The sequence below is a fragment of the Brassica napus genome, chromosome C5 (assembly GCF_020379485.1).
Source record: "Brassica napus cultivar Da-Ae chromosome C5, Da-Ae, whole genome shotgun sequence".
Taxonomy (NCBI): domain Eukaryota; kingdom Viridiplantae; phylum Streptophyta; class Magnoliopsida; order Brassicales; family Brassicaceae; genus Brassica; species Brassica napus.
The window spans coordinates 4,873,973-4,889,662 of record NC_063448.1 but is presented as its reverse complement, the minus strand read 5'-3'; the positions used below and the strand labels follow the sequence as shown (position 1 = coordinate 4,889,662).

Here is a 15,690-nt window from a genome sequence, read left to right as displayed (position 1 = left end):
ACTGCCAAGTTTTTATTTGGTCTGTGGTTACAGAAAGATTAGTTTCTTTGGTTTTGACTTTCCAGCTACAACACATGATCAATCTGTCTTTAGTTTCAATTCCAATAATACATATTTTGTTACGGGTTTGAAGAAGTTCTCATGTGTTACAGCGATATTGTTCCCCAACTGCGCCTTGCAGTTTGACAACTGTCTGTGTTCTTACATATTCTCTACTTTTTTTTTCTTGATTTTTTCTGGTTTTGTAACAGGCCTGACATCTTTCACTTAACTCTGCTGTCTTTAGGCATTTGCTAGGTGAGCCGGTATGGGAGTTGATGAGCTTGAGCATCTAGAAATTCAAGTAGATACATCAATAAGGCAAATAAGATCCACAAAAGGTATACACAATTTCAAGAAATTACAAGCTTATATTTGATTTGGTCCAAAGAGAATTTAGAACAGTACCAAATCTTGGATTTGTTTTCTCATTGCCAGGCCCGATCAATGTTTGATCAACTGTTTGACCTCAAAACAAAGGTATATAAAGATCCTCACAAAGTTCAATAATCTCAATACAACCCTCATTGGAAACAACATAGATCTTAAGAGAAAGTTAGTGCCATCAAAATCTTATAGCCCAAGAAATTGAATCATTTGAGATCTTTTACAACATTGATGCCTTTCTCTCTCTATCTATCTCAGTTGGGGGAAAGTGATGCAGCCCTTAATTGATCACTATGGGGAGATTCTTTTTCCGCAAAACATCATCAACGACAACAATAAGGCATGAGCCCTTATCAAGCAAACGTTCCGAGTAAAAAGTGGGTTTCTTCAAACCTTTACTGGGCAATGTAACATCGCAAATGAGGTAATCATCACAGAGAAACAGTAAAGACCCAATGAATTGACTTTTTTTATGGTCAGCTAGACTTATAATTGATTTTTATGGAACGATCATTACAGTCACTGGTGTGACTAATGCAAGCCACTCTGCAACATCACATAATGTTATTAACAGGTTATTCCCTGGATGGATGGTCTGAAAAATACATAGCAATCTATACGTATCTGTGTTCTATAGATAACATATCATAGTTGTGCCATTTGGTTTGTCCAAGAGAACAATAGTTCATGATTACAAAACACTGATATAGTGATATATAATTAAGACTGTAAACACTCCGTTCTTTCTTTTTGCTCCTAAAATATATAAATATTTCTGAACTTTTTAAAATACAAAATTTTGTAGGAGCATTCTTTTAATTATTTTTAAAATATTATTGAAACTTAGTTGGATTATGATTAGATTCTCTGGATTAGAATTAAATGGTGAAGCAAGTGCTCTGCATTTTTATATCTATCAAGGTATTATTGATTTTTTAAGATGTGTTTGTACATATATATATTCACATGTAGTGAATTAAATTCCAAATAATTGGCTTCTAAAACTTCCCATTACAGCACACCATTGAAATCAATTGGAAAGAAAACTATATTCTAACAATCAATACTTCAAAATGCATACCCTCGCCACAAACGTCAATGGCTTTAAAAATATATTTTAACGGAGATCAAGCAGGTAATATTCCACACAGAGAGACCACTAGAGCAGTCTCAGAAGAATAACTTTATCAAATCAATTGCACTTGGAATATCAAGTGTTAATCCTGTTTTGATTTCGCAAAACAAGTCACAATTTCCCATTCTCTCTGGTTCTCTCTATACTTGAAATATTGGATGCACTTGAATGGAAAACATATAAACAATAATATATGCACAAGGTCTATTCATGGAGTGAGAGTCACTTGACTACAATGCTATCTGACCAATTATAGATATAAAAGATCAACAATAATAAGTCAATGGTCCAACATAAATAATCCCTGTGACACATGGTATAATTATAAGTAAATGGCAAAACTTATTTTTGTTATTTATGTGAAATATAAAAAATTATGTTCTACAATACTTTTCCCTTCTGCTAACAAAAACAAAAAGATTTTCCGATTAACACTATACAAAAACAAAACTCGAGAAGATAAAAATGCTAGATTAGCCAAAAACAATGTGATTAGCCAAAAAAATGTGATTTTAGTATTTGGTTAAGGAAATTTTTAATAAAAACATTATGATAGACACTCACAATCACGGACAAGATACATTCAGATATACCACAATCAAATATAAAATTTTAACACACAATTAAAAATATATTAAAATACTGAACATATAATTTCATACAAACGCAAAAAAAAAAATGTATTTCCATTAAAAATATAACTGAAATAAATACTGAAATTAAATTAATACAATGTCATAAAATATAGTTGATAACAAATAAAAATCTAAACACGTAAGAAATTACAAACTAAGGTCAAATGTTAAAATAAATAAATATATATGACCTAATTAGAAAATAAATTATATTTATTATATTCAATTTAAATTAATTTTTTAATGTTTTATAAAATTAAAATACATTTTTAACATAACATAATTTTAATGTAAAATCACCCGTCCGTAGGACGGGCCAACCACCTAGTGTAGTAGATATACTAGATATTCAAATGATTTAAATATATTTTCCACGATTGTTTATACTGTGTACCACATGATTTTATTTCACTGTAGTAAGTAGCGTTAGCCAATGAAAATTACATTTAAGTTACAGGAACTAAAACTCTACCGAGTAAAAAATTCGAAGAAATCCCGAAACGGGTAAAACGTTAAGTGTCAGGTTATTGTCTCTAAACCACAATGTGGGCTTCGACAGGTTTTGTCTTAAAGCCCATTCACTAGTCTACTCTTGATGGGCTAGCAGATATGCTTAAATCAGAAGGCCTGGTTCGTCTAAGGCATTCAGGTGTTATCTGCATATATAAGGAAAGCTTGAAGGTTACGTGGGGACGACGGGAAAAACAAAATCAGATTGCAAAGGTTCAGGTTTCAGAGCTACTTCACGGTTAAGAGATATCTGGAGAGTTAAATGTTGCGTTGCAGAATCAAGAAGAACTAGGTTGATAGTTCTTAGCTCTTAGCTTTGGTGTAGAAGTTGCTAGAGCTATAATCTCTTTGTATTAACTCATTTATACTTGAGATAGTGGATTGGAAGCGAAGTTCTTCCCCCAGACGTACCTCAACGGGAACTGGGTAACCAAATTTGCTGTGTCTTGTCTCCTTACAAAACAAACAAACATTGAACACAAATCGTATCAAGGTCAATTGATCAAGTTAGCTAACAAACTAGCTAAAGAATTAAGGTCTAAGTTAAGCAATCCGATAACTAAACCTTACATTAAGACTAAGAGTTCAATTACCAAGTTGGTGAGAGTTTACAAGTTTCTTCTAAAATATATAGAAGAACAAAGTTTGCAAGTTTTATATTATATACTACTTGACAAATGATTTTCCTGGGAGTCATGCATGACATTTAGTAAGATTACCATTATCGAATAGCCAAAAGTGGAAGAGTTGCAATATGCAACGGTATAAACTTTGATCATTTATCCCGTTAAGCAATTGGGGCAATAAACATAACATCTCCCTCTTTTGCTACTGAAACAATAATGAAAAATGACACTGCACGTAACCGATTGTAACTAAAATTTTAATACGTAACTGTGTTTTAGTTTTAGGTAAGAACATATTGTTACATAGTTCTTTAAAGTTGTTTAGAACAAAATAGACGAAACTATATTGCGTTAACAAAATATTAGTGTTTAATTGGAGATGTTCACGATGATTGTGTTTTGATCATATGATATTTTCACGTCCCCAGACATTTCCAAAATCAACCACGGTTTGTTCATACGTTAACCTACCAAACAAGTAATTAAAAGCTGCAACTGGATTGTTCTTCATACGTTACATTACATCAAAGGAATAAACAAGAATCTGACAAATAAAATATCCTTCTGCGTTGGGTTGTATATCTTAGATCATATGTTGAAGATCTTGGACAATTTCTGATACTGGCGGTCTGAATCCTGGTTCCATCTACCCATCAAAAGAAAACAAAATGGTTTTGTTCATTTATCTCTAATGTCAAAAAGTATGGTGATGAATTTAAGTGGTAATTTACCTGGAGAGAACGTGATATGATATCTGCAAAACGTGACAAAGATTTCTTCGGATATGCTCCATGTAACGACGGATCAACCATTCTTGTCAACGCATCGATGTCATGAAGCCTAGGTATAGCCCACTGCGCTAGTGTCTGATGTCCCCTCGGCCTCGTCCTGCAAAAATAACGGGCTTGCTCTTAAGTAAGACATGTTCTCGTTTGTGTCATAATCTTTTATATATAGGTCTGTTGTCTCTTTAGAGTATGCTAACCTGTCAAATGATCTGCGTCCAGTGAGCAGCTCTAACATCACAACACCAAGGCTATAAACATCGCTCTGACAAGTGTAGCTTCCATACTCCACCTCAGGAGCCGCATAACCCGCCATCTACAAAGCAAACATCACTCACGCTCTTATGTCAGGTTTTGGGATCTTCACAACCAGACAACACATAGATTTTTTTATTACCTGACTCGTTGGACGTGGTGGCAACATGTAAGCCAAACCGCTGTCTGCAACACGGACTGATAGCTTTTCATCAAGGAGAACCTTGGAAGACTTGAAGTTCTGGTGTACAACCGGCGGTTGGCATACCTCATGAAGGAACCTGAAACCAAAGACTCTTAAAGTTCCTCAACATGTTCCAAATATAGACATTTTGAGGTTCGTTTAAACTTACTGTAGTGCCTTGGAAGCTCCTAAGGCAATATTAATACGCACATTCCAAGTGAGCTTCTTGTGCAGTTTGCGATCCAAATGCAATGCATCTTGAAGCGATCCATTAGGACAGTACTCATACACAAGCAGCCTCTGACCATACTCGTTACAGTAACCAAGAAACTCCAATATATTCCCTCGTTTAAGCTTCAAGACATTGGAGACTAGGTTGAGGAATTCCCCATCACTCTGCGTTTTGTTGATTGTATTGCTCAGCTTCTTCACCGCAAGATACTATACACATCACAGAGAGTGAGTTTAAGAGTGCACAATGGATAAGTACTAGATTAAGAGGGAAAGTATCAACACACCTTGCCATGAGGAAAGACGGCTCTGTAAACATTACCAAGCGACCCTTCACCGACGATAAGCTCTTCAGAGAAACCATTTGTGTACTGCTGAAGTGAAGCAACGGTGAAAACAGTAGCCGAAGATGAAGAATTCAACCCCGGAGGAAAATGAGCTGCTCTCTTTGAAGCAGCAGCATCGTCATTAGACTGGAAACGCCTCGGTGGTTGTTGTAACGGCTTCTGCACATCCTTGTTGTAATATGAAGCAGGAGGAATCGCTCTCCTGCTCTCTTCAGGCCGTGGTGGCGGCATAGGATAACCATACTTCCTGTCTCCACCTCCGTATCCATCATAAGGCTTAACCATAGGCTCCCTAGAAACTGCAAAAACCAACAAAAGAAAGCCAATGAGCCACAACACTCGAGTTTTGTTTTTCTTCTTGGTATGAAAATGTAAAATTCAGGCGAACTTCCAACATAAAACCAATTGACAATAAGTGGATTAGCCATAATACTTTATATATTACTTAATGTCCCAGTAAAATTCTCGATGTGGGAGTTTTATATTCTCATAGAAAAGAATCAGTGTACCTTTTCCCAAAGTGGGGGTTGGTTGAGATGGAGGTTTATTGAAGTATGGTCGTTGAAAGTCTTTACGAGCATCAGCTCCGTATCTGCTATACTTCTTGCCTTTGCAACATCTCCAAAGTGTAACACACAAGCCGGATACGAGAACAATGATGGCTACTGAGGACACGACTAGAATGATTCTCTGTGTGGACCAGAACTTTCCTGACCCTGAACCTGAAGGAGGTGATATTTGCAAAGTAGGTTGTCCTGACACAGAGTTCCAGGGATCACCTCCTATATTATCAGAAGGTGGTGACCAAACCAAAGGTGGTGGTGGTGGTGATGGTAGCAGTGGAGAAAAAGGAGCAGGGGGAATATTGGAGACAGGAGGGACACGAGGAAGAGGAGGAGCATGGTGAGTAGCTGGAGGAGGATCAGCAGCAGGTGGAGGCGGTGTTATAATTGATGTATTGAATGGAGTTCCATCTTTTCTGCAGTTATAATGACAGACAAAACTTGAATGGCTGAAGCAAAAACAAAAAAAAATTCCAACTATAAAACATACTTAACTTGAAGTTTGGGACTTTTAATAGATTTGGAGGTATAGGTCCAGAGAATAAGTTGTTTGCTACATTCCTGAACCATAAAGATATCATAAAATATAGTAAGTTACTGAATCTGGCTTTAGAGTCAAGAACAAAGAGTGAAAAATATTACAAATCGGTTAAGGAGAGATCTTCTATAACATCAAGCGTTCCAATGAGCTTGTTGTCCTGCAGATATCTGCAGTCTAACCACATTAGATGTATAGAAGCAAAGGTAACAATCTGTCTTTATAGAATCTACGCAACTTACAGTATCTTGAGAGCAGCTAAGTCTCCCATTGAGGGAGGTAAACGGCCCTCCAGTATGTTAGAAGATAAGTCCCTGCAATTAGATACTAAAGGAGTAAGCATGGAAGGGAGAGAAAAGAAGAAAGGAGAAAAAGTATACAGTTTAGTCAGTTTTGTTAACTGCTGAAAGTAATCTGGAATCTCTCCTGATAAAACATTGTTCCCTAACGACCTGTAGGGGGAAAAGTAAAAGAGTATCAGAAAAGATAAAAAAGACTAGAGATGCAAGAAACAGTATCCAAAGACTTACAGTTCTGACAACTCGGTTAAAAAGGACAGTGTAAAGGGTATATTCCCAGTGAAGCGGTTGCTAGAGAGAGATCTGAAACAAATGAAACCAAAAGTGTGAATGTGTCTTTTAGCTGTTTAGAACTGTTAAAATCAATTATCAAACGCACAGGTTTCGGATGGTAGAAGGCAAAGCCTGTGGAATTGTCCCTGAGATGTGATTGTCACTGAAGTCCCTGTCCATATAAACAAGGAAGGGAGAGTGTATATGTTATTTATTAAGCAAGAAGCCTCGAAAGGAAGCATGTAGATGAGACAAGAAGGCTATGCTTACATGACTTGGATAGATGAAAAATCAGCGAGGGTGTCACTTAAGCTTCCACCCACCTTCATGCCGTGTATCCTTCTGCAGCCAAACAACAATAGTCACAACACCTGGTCAGAACCTGAATAAAGCTTTTCTGTGATAACAAGAGTTAGAGCAGAAGAAGAGGAGGAAGTGTACATTTCTGTGATGTTTGAGGAATCACAGACAACACCTTGCCACTTTTCTCCACAAGGGTCTCCTCCAAAAGCAAGCCACCGATGTAGAGACGGTGCTCCCAAAGTAATGTACAAGTTATTTATCGCTGAAACTGCAAGAAAACAAACCCCATCACAAAATCAAAGAGTAAAATGTGAGAATAAGCCATTTAATGGACAACAAGCACACACTTCAGGGTCTTAAATTAAACCCTAACAAGAGCTAATGCGTCAAAAACCAAAACTTTTGGGGTTTTTTTAGTCTTGCCCAAGGAAATAGAATCTACGAATCTCGAGGCATGGAGGACAAGGCTAATGCTTTACCTAGTTTATACCCTAAAACAACTGATGAAGTTCACTTTCACTTGACAGAGCTCAAAATCTAGTGTGTCCAGTAAACAGACTAATCAAAACCAAAACTGAAAGTCTTCAGACATAAGAAGAGAGATGCTTACCATCTCGAAGATTGGTGACTCCAGCGGAGAAGGGCATTGTTGTCAAGGCTAAAACAGAGAGAACAAGAAACACTTGTCGACTTGTAAAGCTCATAGCTTCAGTCTCCACTTGAAGTCGGATTACTCCAACAAAATTTTGAGGTAAACGAGTTATGAGTTACTGTGGAAAGAAAAAAGGACAAGGAATTAAAAGGGAAAGTGAAACATAATTTCGTCGGAATTCAAGGGGAGAGAGAGAGAGGAAAATAGTTGGAAGAGTGAGAAAGAGAGTAGTGTGTTGTCTTGAAGAACGAGCGGCTCTTACAAAAGCAAACTGCTTTGTTTTCTCAGTTGAAAATTTAATAATTCAATGACTTCTGTCTCCCTCTTAAGTCTTGTCCAAATTTTAATGTTTTTTTCTTTTTCGCCATTGCTCATCTAACTATAGTTTCTTCGTGTATTTAATCTTTATGTAAATGGCTTTTTCTAATGCCTTTAGGTATAACTAGAAGTTAATATCATTACGAGAAATTCATTTTTTTAAAAAAAATTGTCCAAGAAAATAAAGGAAAACATTCTTCGTGATAAGTCGGATCACATTTTTATCATAGCAACTTGTATCCGTTCTGGAACCATTCAAATACTTTATATCCATAAATAACATACATAATCCTAATAATATGTGATCCATTAATTCACCTAGGCTAATAAATCCAAATGATACAACAAGAAGTAGTTATAGTTACATCATTTTCTTCTGATTAAATTCGCAGACTTGCAACCTGTTAAGTGTGATGGGCCATGAAAGCAGTGAAGTGGAAAAGCTCTGCAAAGTGTTGTATTATGGGAGAAGAGAGTGAGACCCCACGATGTCAACATATCACTCCCGTTTTACGTTAGTGTAGTTTAATGCTTCTTGGTGGAATAAAATGTTTGATTGTGAGATTGTTCTAGTAGTTTTTTTCTGTCTAAGTTTTGATACCCAACTCAAACTATTTGGTTGATGTTGTCTTAGTTCAATTACCTTTTTTTTAGTTTCAATGAGCTTTAGTTAAATTATTTGGAAAGTATAAACACTTCCTATATTTAAACTTATCACTGTTACTTGATTTTTTTGTGGTATAACCTTTTGAAAAAGAGAGACAGTTTCATAATTGCATTTTGTGGATATCATATTAGCAATTAATAATTCTGGTTTTGTGTTTACAGTTACAACTTACTATCACTTTTTACCAATTTCTTAAGAAATGATATATTTAATTTGTATCTTGTTGTTTTGGTCATGTAGTGAAGGACTTGTGAACAATCGATGGTACCAATAATTTTTTGGTATGCATGTTTTCTTAGTCTGAGATAAGATTTACTTTGATATTCATGTGTGACTATATCTCTGCATGAGCTATTAATGATCCGAGTAATAACACCAGCAAATTGAAGCCGTCGACTATTGCTGGTTTTGCACCTTGACTAATCTTGACAAAGTATATTGGTTACTGAGACTATATGCAAAAGCTGAAAATGCACAACACTATTCTAAAGGCCTTTAACAAGTGAAGATATGGGCCTAAATTGGTCGATTATTATCGTCAAGCCACTTGAAGGAAACCTCCCGCTAGTGACAACTTACAACTACGGTATGATTCCTACCATTGTTTTGGTCAGACCAAGATGCCAATTAGATTAAACCTAACCAATACTACATACAAATACGGAATTAAAATTTGGTTTTACTTAACTCTACATTTGAAAATAATTCACAAATTCAGCTAGAAAATTGTAGACCGAAACTAAACTAGTAGAATAATTTTATACCTAGTCATTTTAAATATTTTAAGAAATCAAAGTGGTCAAACTTGAACATGATCTCTCACTCTACATAATTAGCAGTTCAACTACTATAAAACCATTGATAGTAAAAGTGAACCGAACTGTCACAGTTAAAATGCTTTTTCACACCATATCAAACAATTAAGATAGATTAGGATTCAAGTAGATAGGGTATCCAGTAGCTGAACTATCAATTCAAACGTTATGTTAATGCGAACGATCATTGTAGTACTAATATACAAACAAAAATTAGTTATGACTTATGAGCTTGGAGCATTGGACGATGCATTAATGTGAGTTCGAACTATAGGTCTCTTTTTTTTTTTTTTTGGTCGAACTATAGGTCTCTTTAAAAAGTGTTTATAGGCGAAATATACATCTTGTAAAGTTAGGCTTTATTATTGTCCTCAATGTTTAAGATGGTCTCTCATTATCCCCAAAAAGCGAAACAAGATTAAAGAATGCAAAGGGTACTTTTTGGTCACCTGTTACCAGAGGATCCAAGGCACATAATTCGCTTTATTCAAAATCACTAGCTTCATTTTACTTCAAATTTTGGTTTTGACATCGCCCCTTCCAGCATTTTCTGCCCTACCAAATTTTAATCCGTTATAAATCATATAGTCTTGAAAACTCACGAATCACGATATTAGAAACCGTTAAAAAGCAAAATCTTTTACAATGCTTTCTCCAAAAGATGAGCCTAACTAGTAAAGAAAATTGCTATAGGAAAGGAAAATGTTTGAATGGTCTACCAAACAAATGTAATCGAGTGTTTGTAATGTGAAAACCCCTAAATGTCTAAGTGTAAAAGTGAAATAATCAAATTGAAGGATCCCATAATTATTTTACACGGTTGGAGATCTAAAATAAGATAGCATAATCCTACATAGTTTGTATATAGATGATTTGAGTAAAGGCCGCGAATACACAAGTCAGAACATATCAAACAATTTGAACATATGTACGATGAACTAGGTTTTGTCATTTGTTACATGGACATTTTTGACTCTCTCTGTGTTCAGCATAGAAGAATCTCATTATATACTAGTATATAGTTTTTCGACCAAAAATACTAGTATATAGTTTTGAGTATGAATTAATATAAGTAGTGTTTCAAAAAAAAAAAATATCAAATATATATTTTGGAAAGAAAATGCGCATAAAAATCTTATAAATCCGAAATTCAATAATATTATATTATATTTATTTAGCAATTGGACTTTATACATAAACATTCAAAAGCTTATCAACTCTTTGACTAGATTGATTAAATAACTATATTGTTAAGTATTTCATATAGTTTATAATACACACATTGATTAGTTGAAGATCATAACATAAAGATACATAGTTAGACTACTAAACTTAGTCTACATGTTATTTGAATTTTGTGTATGGTAACAAACTTTTTAGGGGAGTCAAAGTTACCAACCTTTTTTTGCTTGCGTCTGATTTTTTTCTGCCAGAAAATATAATAATGATGTCAGAGAAGCAAATCTTTTGCCGTCCAACAACTCAAACATACATTCATATAATTTCTTTATTGATTTTATCTTTTTCCTTACTCTTATAATTGCCGAAAAATGAAAATATATCTTCTCCTTACTCTTATTGTTACCGAAAAAATGAAAATATATTTTAGACACAACCAAACAAATCTTGAAATTGCCAAACTTATGAATACTGAGAATAGATCCAATACAAAGCTACACAAGTTATTTGATTAAAATCCGACGATATATAATTCGAGTATTATTCCCCGGGATATTCTTCTTCATAATAATAGTAATCTCATAGAAAAATGAAACACTCTAAGGATACAAGAGGGTTTTCAAACGAATCATTAGAGGTAGAATTATCATTCTGACTCGGCCACTGACGATGACAGTCTTGCTCCGACCCGTTTTTATTCGGATAAGGTCTCACCCGGCCCGGAGACTGACCTTTTTTCATCATTACACCACCATTGTCCGTACTTGCATAATGATTCCGACTCGGCCCCACCATGACGGGCCTGTTGATTGCCGGCGACCTGGACCTTTTCCTCTCGGACCTCTCAGTCGGGTCTCTCTGACCCGCACCCGATGGCACCAGCCTCACCGAGCCAGCTCCTTCTCCTCCTTCGGTGTTTCTTTTACGTGGAGACATATCGCTTCTCCGGGTCGGGTAATTATTAGCCATGACCCGGTCCCGATATTTCGCCGGAGACCTCTGTCTCACTCCCTGCGGTTTCATCTGTTTCACTTCTTCCTCCTCGTACCCACTCACGATAGAAAGCAAGCTCTCGCTCAAACTGCAGATTTCTGAGACCTCCGATCCTTTCCCCGGTTCAACCGAACCGTTCTCGGTTAAAACCGGGTCTGGAGAAGCATCGACAGCTCCGGGTTTCTTCTCCTCCTCCTCCTCCTCTTCTGGAACCTTGTTCGTTGTCGTTTCCATTGCCGAATTGTCGTTTAGTGAAGTTACCAATGTGGTTCCGGACAAGACTTCTTTGACTACTGTCTCTTCCTCGACAACGGCTACTGGAGGCAGTGCTGTTTTCTTTCCAGAGACAGGCTCATTTTTCTTGTCGGTGGTGGCAGTGGCCGTGGCGGTGGCGGAGATGCAACAACCCATAATATATAACGGCGTGGTTTTTATTTCTTTTGTGCTGTGTTATGATAGCAGCAGGTTGGATGTGTAGGGAGACATGTATGGGTATTTATCGGCAATATTTTGGATTTAAGTGAGAAAAAAAAAAAAGGTTTATATTTTTCTATTCGTGAGCCTAAAAAATGTTCAAAGATGAGTTAATAACAGTGAAGAGTCAGAATGATAATTTTCTTTTTAAAACATGGTTTTGTTGTGTGCCACCTAGCAAGTGGCTATAGCGTTAACTACGGAAACTATTTGAATTAAATTTAAGAAAATGATCAGTCATGCAAAAAAAAAAAAAAACTGCTAACACCACTCCATATGTGCACACCAGTCACCACCATGCAAATTAAGCATAAAAGATTTGTTTATTATGACATATTTCTCTTTTTTTCTACCGAGTAAAACAGTACATCACGTAATTAATATTGATATCTATTTTACAGAGTTGTACTGGCATGATCTATAAGTACAAGTTCACTGTGATTGTGAACTCGTAAGCATTATCTTGCTTGCATGTCTTAGTGTGCGGACTTGGTCAATCCAAACGGTGAAATCTACACTCTTGATTCAATCCGTCTAAGTCACGAGTTAAGATACGCATGCTTTTTTTTTGGACCAAGATACGCATGCTTTAAAAACTCTTGAAACATAGATAAATTAAAATTTTATTTTGATGCAAAAATATATATTTCCCTATACTATATGTGGATTCTAAAAGTCATACATGCGAAAGACTTGTATAAGTCAACTTTTCCAAAAAACAGTTGTACAACAAGAATGACCAGACGAGAAAATATATACATGTACCATTTACATAGTAGTCGAATCGATATTGACTACACAAACAAAAGAGTCATATGGCTGCATTCCAAAATCCAGAACATTACAGATTCTTCACTCACTAACATAAAGATTAAAGGTGTACACAAAACCCAAGTCCCAAGCCCATTTTCCATAACAAGCAAGTTAGATGTTGATTTTTTATATCAGTTTAATAGTGTGAAGTAACTCCAGTGAGGATTGGACTTTAGGGGTGAAGATAAGAGTTGTGTGCAAAGTTCCAAATCTATGAGAAAGAAAAAAAGTGACTATACTCTCTTCTCTGCTCATGTAACTAGCAAATGGCAGAGAAAGTATAAAACTAGTGTCAAATCTTGAATATATATGCTTAATTAAACCAAGGAGAAACCAGTTTCGATCCTAATACTTTGTACATAAAATACGCATAAATAGCTCCCGAATCCAATAAATGTAGCGGAATCATCAGGAGAAAAAAAAAACATCAGATGCCAAACTCAACTCAGCTCAATGTGGTTGGTGGCTTGAAATGTTTTAATAAGCCAATGGTGGTGGTGATACGAGATCAAATAAACAGTCATTCAACATTCTTGAATGGAGTTTGAGTTGGAAGAATCACTCGATGAGCTATGTTGATGCTGAGACTGTGAGCTGATGCGTTGAGGAGGACATGGCACGGGCGCTGGATGCGCGATGAAAGTAGGGATATCATCTCCTGGCATCAATACAGATACACCGTTTGTGTAAACAGTCATCTGCATTATTAATACATCAGAAAATCAGTCATTCTTGGAGCAAAAAAATAAAACACAAACAAAAGCAAACAGATAGACGCAAAAGATTCTCATAATAAATTTATTTCATGAGCCAACAAAACACATTAGCAAATGAGAATTTGAGTGGGAGAAGACAATGACAGATCTAATACATGTGTCATTGTTCCCCAACAGAAACTCAAGTTAAGAGCAAGGAAAGGGGCAAACACACTTGGCTTAAGTTTACATTTATGGGTCCTCCAATGTCTTGGAATGGTTCTATCTAGCCTCTGATCACATGGTTTGTTCCATAACCATGCAAAATCAATCTATAAATGCCAGTCAGTCTTTATCAAAACGAGTATATCTAACAAGAAAACAAGGTATAAAAAGAGGTCCCACGATCATCAGGGAGGAAGACCTAATTCAAGCTTTGACCCGTTTCTCAAAACACAACCTACTACTTAGTATTAAAAACTCCACATGAAACTATTATTCCAGCAATATGACAATGAAGAGCAAACTCTTTAAGGTGCTACTATTTTCTAATAACTCCATTCAAGTTCACATATGGATTAAGATCTTACTGGCATGGACTTTGGAGTCAAGAAGACTATGCAGTCTCCATTTAATCCACAAGAACATGATTTAACTCTAGAATAGGAGGGATGTTAGGTTTCAAGAAAGCTTGTGGGGTCATTTGTGTTCCTAGGACATGTCAGTCAGACTTAGACGTTAGACCTCATTTTCCATCTACAACACGCATAGTTTTTTTTGTATTTACACGTCAATAATACTTATAAACGAATCAGTCTTTATTACACACTTCTTCCTTGTCTCCTTTAGTCATTATGAAGAAGCCAAAAAAATTAAAACAGGAGATTCTGAATGACGAAAGAAATCAATGAATGCATCACCATATATACATCTATATATATATTGTCAAATAGTGTATGCATGTGTGAGTGAAGAAGCTTATGAGACATCTTTAAATGTTTGATGATGTAAAAGCATGTGCAATGTTGGGTCTCTTTCAACACTCAAATAGTACACAGAATCAAAACCCTTCATTTGCTTTTGGGATGAACGTGTTCACATCAAATGAAAATAACCCCCCAAACTTAAAAATGTAAACTTTTATTTGGAATAATAATTAAGCAAAAGCTAAACCTTTTTGTGTCTACACACAATTAAGAAAAAACAGAAGCTTTCTTTTAGTTATTGTTTTACCAGATGTTCATCACACGTGTCACAATCAGATTTGATAGGAATCGAAGTGTTAACACTTAAACAGTACTAATCAGACAATAACGCGACAATTAAGGAATCTATGTTTAAGACTTTATTTATTCTCTGAGAAGCCAAAAGTAAAAGTACTTGCCTTTGGAGATTGGTAACCGAGCTTAGATGCTGCGCCGTTGAACCCGACCCGAGAATCCATACCCGAAAGGACCCGACCAGAAGAGGAATCTGGGTTAGTAGTAGTCGTAGTGGTGGTGGTCCGGATCAGTCTCTCGAAGATAGCCATGACGAGGAACATTGAGATGAGAATGGCAGTTGCGACGAAACCGAACGAGACGGCGTTGACTGAGTCGTCGAATCGAGATTTCCACGGCTCTTCTCGCCGGAGATTCATCGGAGCTCCAATGGGTGGCCATTGATGATGGTTCATGGTCGTCTTCAACCGCTCAAGCTCTCTCATTTCTGATATTAAAACCGAACAGAAGTTAGTTTGAATTTTAGCGTTTTTGAAAGTTCGTTAATGTCGAGAGAGAGAGAGAGATGTGGGGAGTGAGTGAGCAATGAGATGAAGAAGAAGAAGAAGGAGAAGAAAGGGAGCAAGTGGGGCTAATATGTGAGAATGTGAAAGTTTTGGGATTTTAAATGAAATTAAATAAAATTTTGTAACTTTTCGGGAACACACATGTTGTCCTTTATTGCACAGCTTTTCCTGCAAAATTTACAAAGAGA

General features: G+C 36.1%; 3 protein-coding genes across 5 annotated transcripts; all 3 read right to left on the bottom strand.

Annotated features, from left to right (window-relative positions):
* Positions 1-3,724: 3,724 nt before the first annotated feature.
* On the bottom strand, positions 3,725-8,072 carry LOC106397141 (protein STRUBBELIG). 3 transcript variants are annotated; one of them, XM_013837702.3, is made up of 16 exons: positions 7,721-8,070; positions 7,249-7,378; positions 7,078-7,149; positions 6,914-6,979; positions 6,766-6,837; positions 6,616-6,687; positions 6,478-6,549; positions 6,340-6,405; positions 6,193-6,258; positions 5,644-6,113; positions 5,075-5,433; positions 4,726-4,997; positions 4,515-4,653; positions 4,318-4,433; positions 4,064-4,220; positions 3,725-3,978 (listed from the first exon to the last, which is right to left on the bottom strand). In XM_013837702.3, exons 1-16 carry the CDS (start codon positions 7,812-7,814, stop codon positions 3,916-3,918), a joined length of 2,286 nt encoding a protein of 761 aa, XP_013693156.1. In that variant the 5' UTR covers positions 7,815-8,070; the 3' UTR covers positions 3,725-3,915. The 3 variants fall into 3 exon arrangements, with proteins under 3 accessions (XP_013693156.1, XP_013693157.1, XP_048613939.1); XM_013837703.3 differs by having other exon boundaries at positions 6,637-6,687; XM_048757982.1 differs by having other exon boundaries at positions 6,478-6,687; positions 7,721-8,072.
* Positions 8,073-11,113: 3,041 nt separating this feature from the next.
* BNAC05G08500D lies at positions 11,114-12,331 on the bottom strand. Its single transcript, XM_013840347.3, has one exon. It carries the CDS (start codon positions 12,143-12,145, stop codon positions 11,321-11,323), a length of 825 nt encoding a protein of 274 aa, XP_013695801.1. The 5' UTR covers positions 12,146-12,331; the 3' UTR covers positions 11,114-11,320.
* A 969-nt stretch (positions 12,332-13,300) lies between these two features.
* LOC106400183 lies at positions 13,301-15,652 on the bottom strand. The gene is made up of 2 exons (XM_013840574.3): positions 15,101-15,652; positions 13,301-13,719 (listed from the first exon to the last, which is right to left on the bottom strand). The coding sequence occupies exons 1-2, from the start codon at positions 15,419-15,421 to the stop codon at positions 13,546-13,548; spliced, it is 495 nt and encodes a 164-aa protein (XP_013696028.1). The 5' UTR covers positions 15,422-15,652; the 3' UTR covers positions 13,301-13,545.
* Between the last annotated feature and the right edge of the window lie 38 nt (positions 15,653-15,690).